The 23,603-nt window shown below is 38.6% G+C and overlaps 1 protein-coding gene and 1 long non-coding RNA gene across 7 annotated transcripts in view; both read left to right on the top strand.

Moving 5' to 3' along the window:
• The first annotated feature begins 14,906 nt into the window (after positions 1-14,906).
• The window catches only part of LOC110447079 (mismatch repair endonuclease PMS2-like), a 93,819-nt gene continuing 85,122 nt past the window's right edge, over positions 14,907-23,603 (top strand). For 3 of the 6 annotated variants that reach the window (XM_021492519.1, XM_021492518.1, XM_021492517.1), the window contains exons 1-6: positions 15,705-15,917; positions 16,158-16,309; positions 18,238-18,324; positions 18,629-18,731; positions 19,261-19,363; positions 23,286-23,455. In XM_021492519.1, coding sequence (XP_021348194.1) covers positions 15,709-15,917; positions 16,158-16,309; positions 18,238-18,324; positions 18,629-18,731; positions 19,261-19,363; positions 23,286-23,455 — 824 coding nt within the window. In that variant the 5' untranslated portion in view covers positions 15,705-15,708. Of the gene's footprint in view, positions 15,189-15,704; positions 15,918-16,157; positions 16,310-17,882; positions 17,889-18,237; positions 18,325-18,628; positions 18,732-19,260; positions 19,364-19,785; positions 19,820-23,285; positions 23,456-23,603 lie in introns of those variants that run through there. The other 3 variants (XM_021492520.1, XM_021492522.1, XM_021492521.1) reach the window with 3 other exon arrangements.
• Positions 17,112-18,043, top strand: LOC110447081. The gene is made up of 3 exons (XR_002462554.1): positions 17,112-17,249; positions 17,389-17,556; positions 17,889-18,043. It is a non-coding gene; the product is annotated as an uncharacterized LOC110447081 (long non-coding RNA).

Raw genomic sequence — 23,603 nt, 5'->3', positions numbered from 1 at the left:
GATTGTAAAAAAAAATGTTATGTGATCCTATTTACTAGAAGTAGGTTCTCCTTCCTCAGTTATTCATTCTGGCCCGTCATTTTGACATTTTTAATCTATAGCTGCGATAATGTAGCTTTCTGACGACGAGAGATTTTTTTTATATATATTACGTCGTTGCGCCAGAGGAAGCCGGGTATTCATATTAGTACTAATTTACATCTTGTATGTAAAAACAAACAAAAAATCGTTTAATTCAACAATATAATTAAATCATACCATTTTACTGAACCCGGTAATATTAAAAATTATGTAAATCTAAAAGCGCACGTATCTCATTTGATCACGAGTAACGACAGAGACAGAATACGCCGTGGCAATCACAACAGTTAACCCTTGGAGGGCCTCATGACAAAATCAAACTAACCAGTCACTTATCCCTTCCTTTCGCATAAACCACTGTACTTTCCGATACATGCCCATTGACATATTAAACTAAGTTCATCTGTGTTCAAACTCAGACAAAGATATTAGCGAGGTTAATAGTTTTAGATATTTATTCATAACATAAACAGCGCTAGCATTTCTGTCGATTCCATTTCAGCTTAACCACGGACTTAGATTCTAATTCCGTGACCGTACTAACTGTTAGGGCAGTTATTTTCTCCTTTGAATACTTCCCAACTGTAATAATGATTCCGTAACGTACTCCGTGCGCTACCTTTTGACAATTTGGCATCTTTTCGCCTCGTAGCTGACACGGTACAACACTTTTCTTTGGCTTGCTTCACACGGTCAGTCATTTTGTTTACAAAGAAATGGTGTGCAATGCGCATGCGCTAGTAGAGGGAAATCCCTGAACAAAACGTTGGTCAGACAGGTAGAAATTCCGATGATTATCTTAGATTTAATAATTTTTATGAATCTATTTCAGCCAAATCCGATCGTTATTTTCCATAAGGAGTCTCACTTGATATGTTTATGTAGTATTTGAAAAAAAAGACAAAAAAATAGTTACTTCAGCGTGATGCCCCTTTCACTAAAGGCTACTAAAAACATGTCTTATTTTTTTCAATCGACTTATCAAGAATGAGTTGGTAGAGAAGGTAATGACATTTGGTCATAAGCATGCTGGAATGAAGAGCTATCATGTTTGCTTAATGAATTACCTTGACCTACTTAAAGGCCATGGGTAAAATAGGTAAAAAGTTCAAATGTCTTCTAAAAAAGATTCATGATGTTTAGTGTGATGCACTTTGGTAAGTTATTTTTTAAGATAAAGAAGTTATTTGATCAAATAAATGGATTTGACCCACTTTGAAGGTAACTTATGAAAATAAGTTAAAATCTTCGAACAAAGAACCAGGAAGTATAGTATAACTATATTTAGCCTTTAGTGTAAGGTTGCTTGCCTTCATCCTGATGTGGCACCCCAGGACCAAAGATTAGATATGATACAACAAAACTTTGTGACAATGAAATGGTTTATAGATGGTAGAACAAGTACCTAATTAACAATAATGCACGAAAAGTCTACATTCCACTTCACTTTAAGTCTTTGTCTCCTTGTAAAATGTTTTTTTGTTTTTTTTTATAACGTACATTATATTCTCCAGTGAAATACGATAGTGGTTCAACCAGGAAGTATTCCCACTCATCAAAGTTTGTGGGAGATATAGAAACAGGGTTTGTGCACCCGTTTGGCAGCTGGTGAAGAAAAAACTGTTTCGTCCATATCCAGGTAGCTGTTAGCACTACATTGATTATACAATGATGGAGCTAGGGTTGCTATACTAAATATATGGATGCTTAATTATGCCCCCGCAATAAAATGTGTGTGGGGGGGGGGGGGGGGGGGGGGTGTATATAGTGTTGCCCATGTCCGTCTCGTCCTGTCCTGATTCAATGCAATCCTATGCAAAAACATCCTGGATATAATACAATCCTTTATTTCATTCAAAACACATTCAATGTGTCAATTTTATCAACTTGCGCTGACTAAAAATTAAAAAAAAGTAGTATGGTAGGAGAGTGCCTACTCGAGCCTAAGGTAGCTACCCTGCTGGTAATCACTGAACAACTTCATTCTTTCATGGATTTTCGTCAAATTTTATACAAAGGTCAAGTATGAGTATACCTCAGACATTCTTATTTTTCAGGGTTCCAAGACCAAGGTCACGGTTGTTGTATATAGCACGGTTACAGTAGAAAATCATCAACCAATTCAGTGTCATCACTCTAGCTACTTCACTTCTTAACAGATTTTGATGAAAGTTTATACACAGAATACCTCGGACATTGTTTTTGTGTTTCAGGGTGCCAAGGTCAAGGCCAACGGTCATATTTGCTTTATATAGAAAATCATCAACCGATTCAGTGTCATCACTCTAGCTACTTCACTTCTTAACAGATTTTGATGAAAGTTTATACACGGAATACCTCGGACAACGTTTTTGTGTTTCATGGTTCCAAGGCCAAGGTCACAGTTGCTATGTATAGAAAATCATCACTCGATTCATTAACAGATTTTGATGAAAGTTTATACACAGAATACCTCGGATGAGTTCATGTTTCAGGATTACAAGCTCAAGGCCAAGGTCACCATTTCTATTTATAGAAAATCATTTACCGATTCGGTGTCATCTCTCAGATTTTAGGTTTACTTAATAAGGTTATAATGATTAACAATATCAGTTGTTTTATATCCAGATACATTAGAAATCATCATTGTCTCTTCCTGGAGATAGATGTTAAGAATAAAGAGAAAACACATGAATATTAAAATCAACTTTTCACCTTGAAGTATAGTTCCTTTTGTGTGTAAGCATTTCAGAGTATCAAGATCAAAGTGGTTGTAACTATTTATAGAACATCAAACACTGAAACTAATGTCACATTACTGGTTATAATACTAGCTCTTACTCTATTAAACATTAAGTGTTAGTCAGATATGAATACTTTACACATATATCTATTATCACATCTCACATACAGTGAAAGGGGAGAAGGAGGCATTTTTACAGACATTTTCAAGTTTTCCTATATTTTACGCTTTAGTGACTTTGTTTAACTTAATGGAAGAATTAGTTCGTCCATATCTGCTTAACTGTAAGAATGATGTTATTAGGAATGTTCTACTGGTAGCTTCCTGCTGAAATTTACAAACAGTTTACACTGCAGTGACATGTCTACGTAGAAATGATCTTACCGTTACATCGCATTGAGAATTGTTTGGTCCACAATGGGTAACTACAGGTTAATCAGGAATGTTTCGTCTGTATCTAGGTAACGAACTGCTATATGAATTGTTCTCACATCAATGATACAGCTAGTTCCCCTGTACTAAATGTTACAGGTGCTGCACTTGGTCTACATTAGATGCCTCATTGTACCATTCACTAAAGCTAGACTTGGATATCAATGATGGCGTCTTCTTTTAAAATTACAGTAAACATGCGCCATTCTCACCTGCCACAACGAAGTGTTACATCACCCATTACAGGAATCTGGTCTTATGTATAAGCCTTCTAGATCACAGATATATTGTAAGGTATGGTTTATCATTAGACAACAGTTTACTATACTTGGACATTCCTCTGAAACATTATCAAGCCAATCCTTGAGACTTGATATCGGATTATAGACGTCGCGCCAAACAGTATAGTATAGAGGTCAGAAAGAAAACGATCACCAATTCCGTGATCTACCAAATACCTAACATTTTACACTTCAACTTACATATTATATTTATGTCTAGATACAATAAATATTCTACCACGGTGTCTCGGGACCTAGTCAATCTGTTGTACATCGGGTACAGGTAAACACTACAGCCTCTTGTCCTTTCCACCAGACGTAAGAGATATTTAACACAGAAAGAGACATATACTCAAGACACAAGAGATATGTAACGTAACGTAGAGAGGGATACTCAACAAATAAGAGATATGTAATGCAGAAAGGGATAACCTGAAGTTGTAGTTGAGGTAAAGTCTGAGTCTGTACTTGATATTGAGGTTAATTCTGAGGTTGTGGTTGAGGTAAAGTCTGAGGTTGTGGTTGAGGTTTATTCTGAGGTTGTGGTTGAGGTAAAGTCTGAGGTTGTGGTTGAAGTAAAGTATGAGGTTGAGGCGAGGTGTGAGGTTGTGGTTGAGGTAAAGTCTAATGTTGAGGTTGAGGTAAAGTCTATGGTTGTGGTTGAGGTAAAGTCTTAGGTTGTGGTTGAGGTAAAGTCTGAGGTTGTGGTTGAGGTTAATTCTGAGGTTGTGGTTATGGTCAAAGTCTGAGGTTGTGGTTGAGGCGAAGTCTGAGGTTGTTGTTGAGGTAAAGTCTAAGGTTGTGGTTGAGGTGAAGTCTGAGGTTGTGGTTGAGGTAAAGTCTAATGTTGAGGTTGAGGTAAAGTCTTTGGTTGTGGTTGAGGTAAAGTCTTAGGTTGTGGTTGAGGTAAAGTCTGAGGTTGTGGTTGAGTTGAAGTATAAGGTTGTGGTTGTGGTTGTGGTTGAGGTTTAGTCTGAGGTTGTGGTTATGGTCAAAGTCTAAGGTTGTGGTTGAGGCGAAGTCTGAGGTTGTGGTTGAGGTAAAGTCTAAGGTTGTGGTTGAGGTAAAGGCTGAGGTTGTGGTTGAGGTAAATTCTGAGGTTGTGGTTGAGGTAAAGTCTGAGGTTGTGGTTGAGTTGAAGTATAAGGTTGTGGTTGTGGTTGAGGTTTAGTCTGAGGTTGTGGTTGAGGTAAAGTCTGAGGTTGTGGTTGAGGTAAATTCTGAGGTTGTGGTTGAGGTAAAGTCTGAGGTTGTGGTTACGGTCAAAGTCTGAGGTCGTGGTTGAGGCGAAGTGTGAGGTTAAGTCTGAGGTTGTGGATGAGGTCAAGTCTGAGGTTGTGGTTTAGGTTAAGTCTGAGGTTGTGGTTGAGTTAAAGTCTGAGGTTGTGGTTGAGTTGAAGTATAAGGTTGTGGTTGTGGTTGAGGGAAAGTCTGAGGTTGTGGTTGAGGTAAAGTCTGAGGTTGTGGATGAGGTAAAGTCTGAGGTTGTGGTTGAGGTAAAGTCTGAGGTTGTGGTTACGGTCAAAGTCTGAGGTTGTGGTTGAGGTAAAGTCTGAGGTTGTGGATGAGAGGTTGTGGTTACGGTCAAAGTCTGAGGTTGTGGTTGAGGAAAAGTCTGCGGTTGTGGATGAGGTACAGTCTGAGGTTGTGGAATGGTAAAGTCTGAGGTTTTGGTTGAGTTGAAGTATAAGGTTGTGGTTGTGGTTGAGGTTAAGTCTGAGGTTGTGGATGAGGTCAAGTCTGAGGTTGTGGTTATGGTCAAAGACTGAGTTTGTCGGTGATGCGAAGTATGAATGTGAGGTTCAGGGTAAGTCTGAGGTTTTGGTTGAGGTAAAGTCTGAGGTTGTGGAATGGTAAACTCTGAGGTTTTGGTTGAGTTGAAGTATAAGGTTGTGGTTGTGGTTGAGGTTAAGTCTGAGGTTGTGGTTGAGGTAAAGTCTGAGGTTGTGGAATGGTAAACTCTGAGGTTTTGGTTGAGTTGAAGTATAAGGTTGTGGTTGTGGTTGAGGTAAAGTCTGAGGGTGTGGATGAGGTAAAGTCTGAGGTTGTGGTTACGGTCAAAGTCTGAGGTTGTGGTTGAGGTAAAGTCTGAGGTTGTGGATGAGGTAAAGTCTGAGGTTGCGGTTATGGTCTAAGTCTGAGTTTGTCGGTGATGCGAAGTATGAAAATGTGGTTGAGGTTAAGTCTGAGGTAGTCTGATGTTGTGGTTGAGGTAAAGTCTGCGGTTGTGGATGAGGTAAAGTCTGAGGTTGTGGAATGGTAAAGTCTGAGGTTTTGGTTGAGTTGAAGTATAAGGTTGTGGTTGTGGTTGAGGTTAAGTCTGAGGTTGTAGTTATGGTCAAAGGCTGAGTTTGTCGGTGATGCGAAGTATGAAAATGTGGTTGAGGTTAAGTCTGAGGGAAAGTCTAATGTTGAGGTTGAGGTTAAGTCTAAGGTTGTGGTTGAGGTAAAGTCTAAGGTTGTGGTTGAGGTTAATTCTGAGGTTGTGGTTATGGTCAAAGTCTAAGGTTGTTGTTGAGGCAAAGTCTGAGGTTGTGGTTGAGGTTAAGTCTGCGGTTGTGGATGAGGTAAAGTCTGATGTTGTGGAATGGTAAAGTCTGAGGTTTTGGTTGAGTTGAAGTATAAGGGTGTGGTTGTGGTTGAGGTTAAGTCTGAGGTTGTGGTTGAGGTAAAGTCTAAGGTTGTGGTTGAGGTAAAGTCTGAGGTTGTGGTTATGGTCAAAGTCTAAGGTTGTGGTTGAGGCAAAGTCTGAGGTTGTGGTTGAGGTTAAGTCTGAGGTTGTAGTTATGGTCAAAGTCTGAGTTTGTCGGTGATGCGAAGTATGAATGTGAGGTTGAGGGTAAGTCTGAGGTTTTGGTTGAGGTAAAGTCTGAGGTTGTGGTTGAGGTAAAGTCTGAGGTTGTGGTTATTGTCAAAATCTGAGTTTTTCAGTGATGCGAAGTATGAAGATGTGGTTGAGGTTAAGTCTGAGGTAGTCTGATGATGTGGTTGAGGTAAAGTCTGCGGTTGTGGATGAGGTAAAGTCTGTGGTTGTGGAAAGGTAAAGTCTGAGGTTGTGGTTGAGGCGAGGTGTGAGGTTGTGGTTTAGGTTAAGTCTGAGGTTGTGGTTGATGTTAATTCTGACATTGTGGTTATGGTCAAAGTCTGATGTTGTGGTTGATGTAAAATCTGAGGTGGTGGTTGAGGTAAAGTCTGAGGTTGTGGATGAGGTAAAGTCTGAGATTGTGGTTATGGTCAAAGTCTAAGGTTGTGGTTGAGGCGAAGTATGAGGTTGTGGTTGTGGTTAAGTCTGAGGTTGTGGAAGGGTAAAGTCTGAGGTTGTGGTTGAGGCGAGGTGTGAGGTTGTGGTTTAGGTTAAGTCTGAGGTTGTGGTTGATGTAAAGTCTGAGGTTTTGGTTATGGTCAAAGTTTGAGGTTTTGGTTGAGGCGAAGTATAAGGTTGTGGTTGAGATAAAGTCTGCGGTTGTGGTTGAGGAAAATCTGAGGTTGTGGTTGAGGTTAATTCTGAGGTAGTGGTTGGGGTAAAGTCTGAGGTTGTGGTTATGATCAAAGTCTGAGTTTGTCGCTGATGCGAAGTATGAATGTGAGGTTTAGGGTAAGTCTGAGGTTTTGTTTGAGGTAAAGTCTGAGGTTGTGGTTGAGGTAAAGTCTGAGGTTGTGGTTGAGGCGAAGTGTGAGGTTGTGGTTTAGGTTAAGTCTGAGGTTGTGGTTATGGTCAAAGTCTGAGTTTGTCGGTGATGCGAAGTATGAATGTGAGGTTGAGGCTAAGTCTGAGGTTGTGGTTGAGGTAAAGTCTGAGGTTGTGGTTGAGGTAAAGTCTGAGGTTGTGGTTGAGGTGAAGTGTGAGGTTGTGGATGAGGTAAAGTCTGAGGTTGTAGTAATGGTCAAAGTCTGGGGTTGTGGTTATGGTTTAAGTCTGAGGTTGTGGTTGAGGCGAAGTATAAGGTTGTAGTTGAGTAAAGTCTGAGGTTGTGGTTAAGGTGAAGTCGGAGGTTGTGGTTGAGGTTAAGTCTGAGGTTGTGGATGAGGTAAAGTCTGCGGTTGTGGAAGGGTAAAATCAGAGGTTATGGATGAGGTAAAGTAGAAGGTTGAAAGATAAATGTAGTGCAGTAGACAAGCTTCCTGCAGTTTTGTGAGTAACCTTCTCAGTTCGTACACTGATAGGCCTCTTCTGTAGCTATAAACGTGTTGCAAGTTAAGGCAAAACCCTTCCTGTTTAAATACAATCAAGGGGTCTATCTGTGTGATCATATCTCCATAGCGGAAATAATTTTGAAACTTATAGAAATATAGTACTTTCAAACAACTCCGATTCAGAAAAATCAGAGGCAATATATAATATATACGTCTCTGGAAAAATGAAGAACTCTTCTTTATCAATGTTAGAATACAGACCACTCGATCTGTGCCTTATTTAATCATATAAATTGCGTTTTCAATTAATTATCCATCTAATCGAAACAAAAGCTAATATGAAGCTATTATTTGCCTTTGTATTTACCTGGGACACTCAGTTCCTTTCCACATTCACGTGTAAGCGTATCCGTCAGAGTCTAGTTACGTTTGTTGGATCGTTGAGACTGTCAATCTCACGCGGAAGGGTGTTATCGTCATATAACTCTCAAACGCCTAAATATATTTTTTATTTAGTGTGTTCTGTCTATGGAGATTCTGTTGTGACAATGAAAACAGATTATCTGGTTTGGTGATGTATTTTGAGATGGGAGAGACGTTGTTTCTGATACCCCCATATAGGTCGACCGAGGTCAATTATTACTGAACTATACTATTACTGAACTGTCTATATTGACAATAGTGTTGGTACAGTGACCATTTGACAGTAAATGAGATGTTTTATTGACTGTAAATGAGATGTTTTATTTAGAGTAAATGAGATGTTTTATTTCGAGTAAATGAGATGTCTTATTGACAGTAAATCATCTCATTTACTGTCAAAAAAACATCTCATTTAGTGTCAATAAAACATCTTATTTTCTGTCAATAAAACATCTTATTTTCTGTCAATAAAACATGTCATTTACTCTAAATAAGACATCTCATTTACTCTAAAGAAAACATCCCATTTACTGTCAATAAAAAATCTCATTTACTGTCAATAAGACATCTCATTTACTCTAAAGAAAACATCCCATTTACTGTCAATAAAACATCTCATTTAGAGTAAATGAGATGTTTTATTTAGAGTAAATGAGATGATTTAATTTCGAGTAAATGAGATGTTTTATTGACAGTAAATGAGATGTTTTATTGACAGGAAATGAGATGTTTTATTGACAGTAAATGAGATGTTTTATTTAGAGTAAATGAGATGTTTTATTGACAGTAAATGGGATGTTTTATTTAGAGTAAATGAGATGTTTTATTTAGAGTAAAGGAGATGTTTTATTTAGAGTAAATGAGATGTTTTATTGACAGTAAATGAGATGTTTTATTTAGAGTAAATGAGATGTTTTATTGACAGTAAATGAGATACCTAAAGCATCTTACGAACACACGGAACCAGCTGATACTGTTGTATTGTCGAGGTATTTGAGTGTGGGTGAACGCTAGAATGATACCACAACTTAGGACTTATTAAGAATTGAGAAGGAATGCGTTGGAAACACCAATATAGCTGCGGAAAATCTATACAAACTGCTGTGACAAATGGCGACCAGGGAAAAAGTGACAGCAGACGAGACATTGCTGAATTTCTACGATTCTACCGAAAACTTGACAACAAGGTATGTCTTTCTAAGCAAAGTTCCCGTTCTACGATCATTAAGAAAATAAAGGCTTCTAAAATGGTTTACATTCTTTGATTTAAAACAACCAATGAAAATACACAGAACGAATGCTTCTGGAGGTGAAAACAATCTGCAACACAGGGGGGGGGGGGGGGGCAAACTTTTGTTCACAATAACATCCCATCTTGTACGGTATATACATGTGTACGTCTATTGAAAAAAATACACACACTTCCGTATTTACAACAAGACATTTCGCTATGTCGCTCAAACCTAATGACGGAACAAGGGATTAACCTTTCGATAAATCATAGTGTCTTCCTTCCTCACATTTTGTCCAACTTCTTAATTGTCTACCAAACAGTCTACAATTTTCACTTATCGGGAAACGAACTGGAAAGGAGGGTCAGAAAGGGCGTTAACGTTAACGTCACAGACAACGTCGCTCGTCTCACGCATGCCCTGTTTCAGAAAATCTCTCGAAAGACTATACACCTTGTTGTTATCAATATTCTTATATGAGTGAGATCAGCACTGGGGTAATAAGAAAATGGCCGAGAATACCGTTGTTTTAAAGTTATACGAGCGAACGCCGTCTGTGACAATATAATAGACGACACGTTTAAATTGATTACCACTGAAAATAAACTTGCTTTTTTTTTAGTAGTAAAGAACATGATATAATTTTGACAGACTTTTTAAACCACCTACTCAATATTTGTTCTAGACAGTAAATAATTAAACCGGTTGAAGTATTGGTAATATATTTAGTCTAAGTGTTTTTCTGTACATGAATGACAACCGCACCTGATATTTTACACCAACCGCAAAATCTCAAGCCTTACATGTCGAATTTATCTCAAATAAAACAAATTACGGAAAAACCGTAAAAAATATTTTTGTTACAAGTTCTGCAGACATCATTTTACAGATATACAATAATTATGTTAGTGAAATGTAACAATAATATAATTATGTTGTTTGTTCCACTAACTCCTTCAAATCATTTCGGATTTTTTCCCTTTTCTTTGTTAAATCAAAGCGTATATCATCTTAGAAAACTCCAACTCTTAAACGTGGGTAATCTCGCAATACAGAAGGCAACGTTCTGAAACAAGTGGCGCTAGCTGTAAAAACTTTCTAATTTGCGCGGCGGGATGGATGTGCCTCCGTATTTATACCGTTAACTTTATTCACATGAGCAATCTGATTTAAATCATATCCTACATTCTCTACGTATCTAATCCGATTGTTCACATGAGGGAACCAACGGGCAAAGCTAAGTGGGGGGAACAGTTCGAACTAACTATCTGGGGAATTCGTTTTCTTATAAAATGACATTTCAGACAACAAACAATACTAAACTTCAGTGGCTTCAGTACTGGATATCTCATCACATTTTAATTACTAATTCCAGACTTTTTAGAGCAAAGTTACATTCGGCACACCTCGGCAGATTTTCTAGATGTAGGGTACCGGAATCTGCCGAGGTGTGCCGAATGAGCAAAAGTTAGTCACCAGTCCTTTATGTAATTTATGTATTATTTGGGAATACCAAGTTTACAAGTTTTTACAAGTTTATTGTTTTTCCTCAGATACATTAAAATGTACAACATGAGGTATCAGAGTATAATAATACACATGTGATGACAAAATGGATGGCAAGTTCGCAAAACAGTAATCATGATACATATTACAACAGTTTGTTATTTTTTTCCAACAAAAGACAAATTCCATTTAATACTGTCTTGTTACAAAATGACAACAGACCACTTATTTTGATTTGAGACGGATTTTTTCTATAATACAGAGGAATATATTTTTCTCGTAAGCTCTACAATTATTAAATGTACATTTGAATAAATAATGAAATTCGTCGCCTAGCTCATTTTTACATAGAGTGCATTTTCGGTCTTGTTTTTGAATATTATGCCACCTATACCCGTTTCAATGGGAAATTTTATATTAGAACATCTAAATTTGCATAATATTGATCTGGTTTTTTTTCAGAAAGGCGAGTCAAATAAGGCTCAAGTTCATGTTTCTTCTTAAAGCTACCATAGAGTTCTCCTCGAGATGAATTTTGAATGTTTGCATGCCATCTTTGTAAAAATTGATCAATAACAGTTTGTTTGACAGTGTACTGCAAAAATTTCAAATGAGTTTGTTCTACTATTTTGATATTTTCGTAACCCCATATTTCATAGCCATATAACAATGTAGGACTAACTAGGGTATGAAATAATTTAAGTTGCAAGTCTATCGGAAGATGTTGATTTTTTATATTACGATACACAGAAAAAATGGATGTTTGGGCTTGTTCACAAAGCTTTCATTTACATTTCAAAAAGCTACCATTGTAATTAAATGTCACACCCAGATAGCTAAAATTGTCCACCTCTTCTATAACTTAACCGTTAATTCTAAATACATGGTTATGATTAGATTTGCGTTTGCAGAATACAAGTACTTTTGTTTTCTTCACATCAACTTCTAATTTCCATATATCACAGTATTTCTGAAAAAAACGTTAAGAGCATTTCGCAAACCTTCAGCAGAATCAGAAAGAAGAATTGTATCGTCAGCGTATAACAGGACAAAAAGATCCACACACATATTCAGCTCAGTCTGAAATTTATCTTTCAATTGTTCTAAGGGAAGTGAACTATTAGCTCTAAAAAGTCTTCCATGTCATTAAGGTAGATAGAAAATAAAAAGGGGAAAGATTTTCGCACTGCCTTACACCAACTAGACAAGGAAATAACTCAGACTTGGTGTTTTTTAATTCTGCACATGTTTTTATATTTTCATACATGTTTTTGATAATAGAAAAGCATTTGCCTCTAATTTTGCTTTTATATAATTTTCTGAATAGTCCTACTCTCCAAACCGTATCAAACGCTTTTCTAAAATCGATAAAAGTCGTATACAGTTTTTTGTTACTGGCCAAATATAAAGATAACAGCGTGTGCAATACAAAAATATTGTCAACCGTGGAGTGACCTTTACGGAAACCTGCTTGATTAGGAGAGATTATATTATTTTTTATCTGAGTAGTCATTAACCCTGTTGTTCAAAATATGTGTAAACAGTTTCCCGAGACAACTTATCAGTGTGATACCCTGGTAATTATCTGGGTCTTTAGGGTCACCCTTTTTCTTATAAATTGGTTTTGTTATCCCAATTGTCCAGGATTCAGGGATCACTCCAGAGTTAAAAATAAGGTTAAACAGTTTACATATTACTAGACGTGCTTCATTAGGTAGATATTTGATATTTTCGTTCAAAAACTGATCCATACCCGGTGACTTACCACTTCCCTATATAGATCATCATATCTATATTGTATGTATAAGACATACATATCTATATTGTATGTATAAGGCATAAATATCTATATTGTATGTATAAGGCATATATATCTATATTGTATGTATAAGACATACATATCTATATTGTATGTATAAGGCATATATATATATATTGTATGTATAAGACATACATATCTATTTTGTATGTGTAAGGCATACATATCCATATTGTATGTATAAGGCATACATATCTATATTGTATGTATAAGGCATAAATATCTATATTGTATGTATAAGGCATAAATATCTATATTGTATGTATAAGGCATAAATATCTATATTGTATGTATAAGGCATATATATCTATATTGTATGTATAAGGCATATATATCTATATTGTATGTATAAGGCATACATATCTATATTGTATAATACATTATGAGTTTGTCTGTCTCTGTCTTCTGTCTCTCAGTCTGCTTTTGTCAATGTTTTTTTCTTCCTTAATTTGGTATCAAGCTGTAGGTATGAGCGTGCAAGTTGAATGTAAGTGTGTGTGTGAGTGTGTGTGTGTGTGTGTGTGTGTTTGTTGGTGTGTGTGTGTGTGTGAGAGAGTATGTGTGTGTGGGGGTGGGGGAGGGGGGTGGGGGAAGGGGTGAACATAATGAGAATTCTTCCTGGCTTTTTCACAATTATGACAATGGTGCCCTTGTTGATGATGATAATGTTGAAGAATAGATGATAGCGATGATGATAATGATGATAGCGATGATGATAATCATGATAGCGATGATGATAATGACGATAGCGATGATGTTGAAATATGATGATAAAACGATAATGATGATGATGATGATGATGATGATGATGATGATGATGATGATGATGATGATGATGATGATGATGATGATGATGCTGATGACGATGATGCTGATGACGGTACATACATTGAGATAGTTTGAGTTTATGTTTGTGTGAATGTGTGCTTTTGTCGTGTCTGAAATATTATGTAAACAATTGTGAAAAATAAACAATTACAAAAAAAAGTTTATCCACAACGTTTTAACCAAAAGGCGACTATGATGCAGTGTAGACATGATCATTGTTTACGACAATGACGATCTGTTTGTTGTGCTTATTAGCAATGTGTCCTTCTTTTCCTTTTTAATATCTCCATATGCAAATTGGCAAAAAAATGGCATTAAAAAAAGTTCGATTTATCTGAATATTTCAATTTTGTCAAATAAACCCAATATATCATAATACTGAACTAATGATATCTCATTTTATGAATAAATTACAAAACGGCATACCAAATACACAATATGATTAGACACACAAGTACTGCATGGTCACCGTATCATTTTATTTCTTAACTTGACCTGTTTGTTTGTTTGTTTGGGTTTAACGGCCCATCGACGGCTGCGGTCATTTAGGGCCATGGTGATTTATTTATTTATTTCATTTGTTAAACAATCATGTGAGAAGCAAAGATAAAATCAGATAAAAAGGTTAATTTTAAAACCATTCGCATTGTATGTGTAGACAATTAAAATAAAACGGGGGTTAAAATATTAAAAGAGATAACGAATAGATGATATGGACTATGTGATATATATAACGTCAAAAAGGGTAAGGTGGTTTAAAAGGCATCAGATTCTATAGAATAGACCGACGTCTTTCAAATAGATTAATAATGTCTTCGAGTCCACGGAACTGAAAAGAGTTTTCATATCCGGGAATCGAAAGTAGTTATCACGAATGTGTTTAAAATCGGTACATTCTGTTAAAAAAATGTTCCACTGTAAAAGGAGTGTCATATGCGTGGCATGAAGGTGGATCGTCTCGTTTTAAAAGGTACGAATGAGTAGGATATGTATGTCCAGTACTGAGCCGAGCGAGGACAATTTCGATCCTCTCTACGATCTTTCCAACTGGGATCAAATATTTTAAGTTTGTACTTTAACAAAATTGTTGCTGCCGTTCATTTTGAATGGCTATTCGAATAATAGGTTTAAAATCTGTATATGGAAGGAAATTTGAAATTCGGATACCAAATGTTGGCAAAAGTTTTGAGTTTTGCGTAGATCTATATGTTTTGGTATTTTGGGTTGAATGTATACATAAAACAAAAAAGAATATCTGTGACCACCAGAAAAAATGTGATGTGTATCAATCTTTCTGATTATTGATTATTAAAAAAGTGATTAAAATTCATTTATTCAGGATGGCATTTAAGAAAATCCGAAATTCATGAAAAGATCTTGGATGTGTGCAGTTTCCGGAATTTAGTGAGTATTCCGGCACGGATTTTAGTAGCTCGTGTAAACTTCCGTTCGCAAGCGAGTCGAGGAGTCGAGGAGTCGAGAGTTTCAGTTTAAAAAATTGCATCTTTTGGACGTGTTGCTCAATGACAACTCTTAAAGATGTTACGATTTGATTGAGTAGCTATTTGATTGCTTTTTAACACGATTGCTTAGTTTAAATTACTCTGATTTGTCCCCCACAAACAGAATTGCGATGTCGTGACTTAACACACTACCAGCTACAAACTGTTTACCCGCCAAGAAATTGATTACGATACTCGGATAGCTAGGATTAAAATGGACTCCGAATGGTAAGCTTACTTATAGTGAAATAAATCTAAACGAGATGTAAATTGTAGTTTGAGTGAAATGTTATATTTGAAGGAATAACATGTTTGTCTCTATATAGTTGTTTTTATGTTGTCTGAATCGTTGTTAAGAGTTCTGATTCCGGAGGTCCTGGGTTTTATGACAGACACTCATGATCAATTCTAGTATGAGGCACAGGTGTTGGACACAATAATATGATGTGTATATATAGTATATACTCAGTACTGTACACATCACATTAGTGTGTCCAGCACCTGTTGATTGAGGGAGATCGGAGAGGAGGAAAACGTTTGATTACGTTAACTACATATGTATATATGCACGGCCAAACTGGGGTCCGAACCCAGGACCCTCCAAACTCTAGACGGATGCTCAGCAAATTGAGCTACCTGGTTGCCAACATTCGACCCAGTACAGTTCCACTACATTCTCTCCTTTTTCTTAGTCTTTGCCCCCAAAGACACAACTATTTACAACCCATGTCCGGATCTCCAACACCAAATGCTTGAAACAAGGGTTAATCACAGGTGCCACTGTAACAAGAGAGGAAAAATGCACGCTGAGACTGAGGTTCAAATTAAGGACCCTGCGAACTCTATATCGGCGCCCTACCAAGTGAGATACCTGGTTGGTGACGATCGACCCAGTCCAGTTACGCTACACATATATGTAAACATGTGTCGTCCTCCTCTCCAATTATTCTTGCTGAGGTCAGTACAGTATATTACTCTTATGTACCTGTGCCAACAAACTTATTTTCAGATGTATGTGTTTTATAGCAAACTTTTCTGTACTCCTGAAATAGATGGAATTTCATCCAATCATTCAGACTTTTTTTTACTGCAGAAGTTAAGTTTACATAGCCTGTATTCTTTTTGAACTATCATCCTGGTATGTGTAATACATTTATTCCTCGATTACTAATACAAAAAATACTTTGTTACTAATAGTGGTGAAGAGCAGACGGCCCTGGCTGGGACCATCAAGGCCATAGACAAGGGATCTGTCCACAGAATCTGCTCGGGGCAAGTGGTACTGACATTGGCTACAGCAGTCAAGGAACTCATTGAAAATAGCATTGATGCTGGTGCTACTACTGTAGGTTAGTGTACAGGAGACTTGTAGATTCTAACTTGATAGTAACATCAACACTGGTGTTACTACTGTAGGTAAGTATACAGGAGACTTGTAGTGAATAACAACAACACTGGTGTTACTACTGTAGGTAAGTATACAGGAGACTTGTAGAGCATAACATCAACACTGGTGTTACTACTGTAGGTAATTAAGTATACAGGAGACTTGTAGAGAATGACATCAACACTGGTATTACTACTGTAGGTAAGTATACAGGAGACTTGTAGTGAATAACAACAACACTGGTGTTACTACTGTAGGTAAGTATACAGGAGACATGTAGAGATTAACATCAACACTGGTGTTACTACTGTAGGTAATTAAGTATACAGGAGACTTGTAGAGAATGACATCAACACTGGTATTACTACTGTAGGTAAGTATACAGGAGTTACTACTGTAAGTAAGTATAGAGGAGAGTTGTAGAGAATAACATCAACACCAGTGTTACTACTGTAGGGAAGTATACAGGAGACTTGTAGAGAATAACATCAACACCAGTGTTACTACTGTAGGTAAGTATACAGGAGACTTGTAGTGAATAACAACAACACTGGTGTTACTACTGTAGGTAAGTATACAGGAGACATGTACAGAATAACAACAACACTGGTGTTACTACTGTAGGTAAGTATACAGGAGTTACTACTGTAGGTAAGTATACAGGAGACTTGTAGTGAATAACAACAACACTGGTGTTACTACTGTAGGTAAGTATACAGGAGTTACTACTGTAAGTAAGTATAGAGGAGAGTTGTAGAGAATAACATCAACACCAGTGTTACTACTGTAGGGAAGTATACAGGAGACTTGTAGAGAATAACATCAACACTGGTGTTACTACTGTAGGTAAGTATACAGGAGACATGTACAGAATAACAACAACACTGGTGTTACTACTGTAGGTAAGTATACAGGAGTTACTACTGTAAGTAAGTATAGAGGAGAGTTGTAGAGAATAACATCAACACCAGTGTTACTACTGTAGGGAAGTATACAGGAGACTTGTAGAGAATAACATCAACACTGGGGTTACTACTAGAGGTAAGTATACAGGAGACTTGTAGAGATTAACATCAACACTGGAGTTACTACTGTAGGTGAGTATACAGGAGACTTGTAGAGAATAACAACAACACTGGTGTTACTACTGTAGGTAAGTATACAGGAGACTTGTAGTGAATAACAACAACACTGGTGTTACTACTGTAGGTAAGTATACAGGAGTTACTACTGTAGGTAAGTATATAGGAGACTTGTAGAGAATAACATCAACACCGGGATTACTACTGTAGGTAAGTATACAGGAGTTACTACTGTAGGTAAGTATATAGGAGACTTGTAGAGAATAACATCAACACCGGGATTACTACTGTAGGTAAGTATACAGGAGTTACTACTGTAGGTAAGTATATAGGAGACTTGTAGAGAATAACATCAACACCGGGATTACTACTGTAGGTAAGTATACAGGAGTTACTACTGTAAGTAAGTATAGAGGAGAGTTGTAGAGAATAACATCAACACCAGTGTTACTACTGTAGGTAAGTATACAGGAGACTTGTAGAGAATGACATCAACATCAGTGTTACTACTGTAGGTAAGTATACAGGAGACTTGTAGAGATTAACATCAACACTGGTGTTACTACTGTAGGTAAGTATACAGGAGACTTATGCTTGTAGACTTATTATAGCTTAAAAATGGTGCACTATTGCCAGGATTGGCCACGAAGGCCTGATTTTATATTTGTGTGACTATTTTCTCCCCTTGTATATGAAACTGTTAAATTATCTCCTTATATCAAAAGTAGTGCCTTCAATGTATTTTAGACTAGTTTTTGTTGAAGTTTTGAATTGAAAGTTTTATATTTTATTGGTGTTCTTTATTCAGAAGTAAAATTACGAGACTATGGAAGCCAATTGGTGGAAGTCGTTGATAATGGATCGGGTGTGGAGGAGAAGAATTTCGAAGGACTCAGTAAGTTAGCAATAGCTTAAGGGTAATAGTTCAAAACAGTCATCAAATCTATACCTCCCTACATTGCTTTGTCAGACTTAAAAACAGTTATCAACTAAGTTGCTTTCTGCACAATTCTGTTACTTCTCACTTTGATTGATGTAAGTATTGTAAATACAATATCCCATATTGTTGTCTTCCCCTTATAATATCGCAGCTGAAATAGACTGTTCATGTAGAGATGTTTGATACTTCTATGTAACATATATATCATTTGCTACTTGGGACCAAAAACATAAATATTTTTTGTTTATCTTGTTCCCAGCCTTGAAGCATCACACCTCCAAACTGCAGGACTTTTCTGACCTTGTAGGCGTGGAAACTTTTGGATTTCGAGGAGAGGCTTTGAGCTCTTTGTGTGCGTTAAGGTGGGTAGGTTAAGGTTTCTATCAGGGAAAGTATCAATGAAAAACTTGCAGGGTTCAAAATCAAGTTAGTAATAATTTGGTTGTACTTTAGGTTTATTGGGAGTGTTTTATATTCTGCAGAGTTTAGAAGTTGCAAGAATGAAAAAATGATTATCTTATAAAAAATTTGGATCCATGTTTTGAAATAATGAAGACATAAGTCTAAGAGCCTTGTTATTGTCTTTGAATTATTTTATCACTGCTCTGAGTTTGTTTCCCAAAATCAACATTTCATAATGAAACAGAACCATTTCTGACAATGGCAAGAAAAATCAAATTCATCCTTAAAAAAATTGTGTGTAACTGAAAGAGAAGAAATAATTTCAGTAAATTGTAAAGTAAAAATGTTTATTTTATTTGCAAGAATTTGTCCATCTGGAACAACAATGAAGGGTTAGATAAAGGGAGATAAATGTTTTCTTAATACAGAGTTGTCTCCCTTCCTTTACACATGATATGTTGTGTTGATGTTTTTTTTGTGCCCTGACAGTGGACTGACTGTAGTGACCAGACACTCAAGTTCAGATGTAGGGACGAAATTGGAGTTTGACCATAATGGCAAAATTTCACAGAAGACAGCTCAGGCCAGACAGGTAGGTACTGGTCAGTGTGGACAGCTCAGGCCAGACAGGTAGGTACTGGTCAATGTGGACAGCTCAGGCCAGACAGGTAGGTACTGGTCAATGTGGACAGCTCAGGCCAGACAGGTAGGTACTGGTCAGTGTGGACAGCTCAGGCCAGACAGGTAGGTACTGGTCAATGTGGACAGCTCAGGCCAGACAGGTAGGTACTGGTCAGTGTGGACAGCTCAGGCCAGACAGGTAGGTACTGGTCAATGTGGACAGCTCAGGCCAGACAGGTAGGTACTGGTCAGTGTGGACAGCTCAGGCCAGACAGGTAGGTACTGGTCAGTGTGGACAGCTCAGGCCAGACAGGTAGGTACTGGTCAATGTGGACAGCTCAGGCCAGACAGGTAGGTACTAGTCAGTGTGGACAGCTCAGGTCAGACAGGTAGGTACTGGTCAGTGTGGACAGCTCAGGCCAGACAGGTAGTTACTGGTCAGTGTAGACAGCTCAGGCCAGACACAGTGGGACACACTTGAAGTGGAACAGACTGAAAGGGGAAAAGACTGATAGTGGGCAGACTAATAAAAAAAAAGACAACCTGATAGTAAGATAAACTGATAGTGGGACAGATTGATAGTAGGACACTGATAGTGGGACAGACTGATATAGGGACATACTGATAGTGGGACAGATTGATAGTAAGATAAATTGATAATAGGACACTGATATAGGGACATACTGATAGTGGGACAGACTGATAGATACACATACTGATAGTGGGACAGATTGATAGAGGGAGATACTGATAGTGGGACAGGCTGATAGTGTGAAACACTGGAAGAGGGACAGGCTGATAGTGGAACAGACTGATTTTGTGACAGACTAATAGTGTGACAGACTGAAAGAGGGACAGACTGATAGTGTTAAACACTGATAGATGGACAGGTTGATAGTGGGACAGACTGATTTTGTGACAGACTGATAGCGTGACAGACTGATAGAATGACAGACTGATTGAAGGACTGACTGATAGAGGGACAAACTGATAGGGTGTCCACACTGATAGAGGGACAGACTGATAGGGTGTCAACACTGATAGAGGGACAGACTGATAGGGTGTCCCCACTGATAGAGGGACAGACTGATAGGGTGTCCACACTCATAGAAGGACAGACTGATAGAGGGACAGACTGATAGGGGGTCCACACTGATAGAAGGACTGACTGATAGAGGGACAGACTGATAGGGTATCCACACTGATAGAGGGACAGACTGATAGGGTGTCAACACTGATAGAGGGACAGACTGATAGGGTGTCCACACTGATAGTGTGAAACACTGGAAGAGGGACAGACTGATAGAGGGACAGACTGATAGGGGGTCCACACTGATAGAGGGACAGACTGATAGGGTGTCAACACTGATAGAGGGACAGACTGATAGGGTGTCCACACTCATAGAAGGACAGACTGATAGAGGGACAGACTGATAGGGAGTCCACACTGATGGAGTGACAGACTGATAGTGTGAAACACTGTAAGAGGGACAGACTGATAGAGGGACAGACTGATAGTGTGACAGCCTGATAGAGGACAGACTGATAGGGTGTCCACACTGGTAGAGGGACAGACTGATAGTGTGAAACACTGGAAGAGGGACAGACTGATAGTGTGACAGACTGATAGAGGACAGACTGATAGAAGGACAGACTGATAGAGGGACAGACTGATAGTGTGACAGACCGATAGAGGACAGACTGATAGGGTGTCCACACTGGTAGAGGGACAGACTGATAGTGTGAAACACTGGAAGAGGGACAGACTGATAGAGGGACAGACTCATAGTGTGACAGACTGATAGAGGACAGACTGATAGAAGGACAGACTGATAGAGGGACAGACTGATAGTGTGACAGCCTGATAGAGGACAGACTGATAGGGTGTCCACACTGGTAGAGGGACAGACTGATAGTGTGAAACACTGGAAGAGGGACAGACTGATAGTGTGACAGACTGATAGAGGACAGGCTGATAGGGTGTCCACACTGATAGAGGGACAGACTGATAGAGGGACAGACTGATAGTGTGTCCACACTGATAGAGGGACAGACTGATAGGGTGTCCACACTGATGGAGTGACAGACTGATAGTGTGAAACACTGGAAGAGGGACAGACTGATAGAGGGACAGACTGATAGTGTGACAGACTGATAGAGGACAGACTGATAGGGTGTCCACACTGATAGAGGGACAGACTGATAGTGTGAAACACTGGAAGAGGGACAGACTGATAGAGGGACAGACTTATACAGGGACAGACTGATAGTGTGTCCACACTGATACAGGGAAAGACTTATACAGGGACAGACTGATAGTGTGTCCACACTGATAGAGGGAAAGACTTATACAGGGACAGACTGATAGTGGCTGATTTTGTGACAGACTGATAGCGTGACAGACTGATAGAGTGACAGACTGATTGAAGGACTGACTGATAGAGGGACAAACTGATAGGGTGTCCACACTGATAGAGGGACAGACTGATAGGGTGTCCACACTGATAGTGTGAAACACTGGAAGAGGGACAGACTGATAGTGTGACAGACTGATAGAGGACAGACTGATAGAAGGACAGACTGATAGAGGGACAGACTGATAGTGTGTCCACACTGATAGAGGGACAGACTGATAGTGGGACAGACTGATTTTGTGACGAGACTGATTTTGTGACAGACTGATAGTGGAACAGACTGAAAGAGGGACAGACTGATAGTGTTAAACACTGATAGATGGACAGGTTGATAATGGGACAGACTGATAGCGTGACAGACTGATAGAGTGACAGACTGATTGAAGGACTGACTGATAGAGGGACAGACTGATAGTGTGTCTAAACTGATAGAGGGACAGACTTATACAGGGACAGACTGATAGTGTGTCTACACTGATACAGGGACAGACTGATAGTGTGTCCACACTGATAGAGGGACAGACTTATACAGGAACAGACTGTTAGTGTGTCCACACTGATAGAGGGACAGGCTGATAGTGTGAAACACTGGAAGAGGGACAGGTTGATATTGGAACAGACTGGAAGAGGGACAGACTGATAGAGGGACAGACTGATAGAGGACAGACTGATTGGACAGACTGATAGTGTGTCCACACTGATAGAGGGACAGACTTATACAGGGACAGACTGATAGTGTGTCCACACTGATAGAGGGACAGACTGATAATGGAACAGACTGATAGAGGGACAGACTGATACTATGTCCACACTGATAGAGGGACAGACTTATACAGGGACAGACTGATAATGGAACAGACTGATAGTGGGATAGACTGATAGTTGGACAGACTGATAGTGGGACAGACTGATAGTGGAATAGACTGATAGAGGGATAGACTGATAGTGGGACAGACTGATAGTGTGACAGACTGATAGAGGGACAGACTGATAGAGGGACAGACTGATAGAGGGACAGACTGATAGTGGGACAGACTGATAGTGGAGTAGACTGATAGAGGGACAGACTGATAGAGGGACAGGCTGATAGAGGGACAGACTGATAGAGGAACAGACTGATAGTGTGACAGACAGATAGTGGGACAGACTGATAGTGGAATAGACTGACAGAGGGACTGACTGATAGAGGGACAGACTGATAGAGGGACAGACTGATAGAGGGTCAGACTGATAGAGGGACAGACTGATAGTGGGACAGACTGATAGTGATAGTGACTGTATCTGAATGTTTATGACATTCTTCCTGTGAATCAACTGTGTACAAAATAACAGATTAATGAACATAGGCAGAACATGACGTCCATGACTTAAAATTCCACATACTTACAGATCATTTATCACAAACATATTTCTGTCTCTAAGTCTTAAGTAGCTTGAAATGATGTGTGACCTTACCAGCACAGGTTTTGTTTCTTCAAGGTCGGAACCACCGTGACCCTTCAGAATATTTTCTCCACGCTGCCCGTGCGACATAAGGAGTTCCAGCGGAACATCAAGAAGGAGTTTGCCAAGATGGTGAATGTGTTGAATTCCTACTGTATCATCAGTACCAACGTACGAATCACCTGTTACAACCAGACTGTCAAGGGGTAGGTGTTGAGGAAGTTTTATAGAATACGGCCAGTAGTGTAATATTATCATTGTATCTACCGATGTACGAATCACCTGTTACAACCAGACTGTCAAGGGGTAGGTGTTGAGGAAGTTTTATAGAATACGGCCAGTAGTGTAATATTA

The sequence above is a fragment of the Mizuhopecten yessoensis genome, unplaced genomic scaffold (assembly GCF_002113885.1).
Source record: "Mizuhopecten yessoensis strain PY_sf001 unplaced genomic scaffold, ASM211388v2 scaffold3151, whole genome shotgun sequence".
Classification (NCBI taxonomy): domain Eukaryota; kingdom Metazoa; phylum Mollusca; class Bivalvia; order Pectinida; family Pectinidae; genus Mizuhopecten; species Mizuhopecten yessoensis.
The sequence above is the reverse complement of the archived record's forward strand: the minus strand, read 5'-3'. Positions and strand labels throughout refer to the sequence as shown.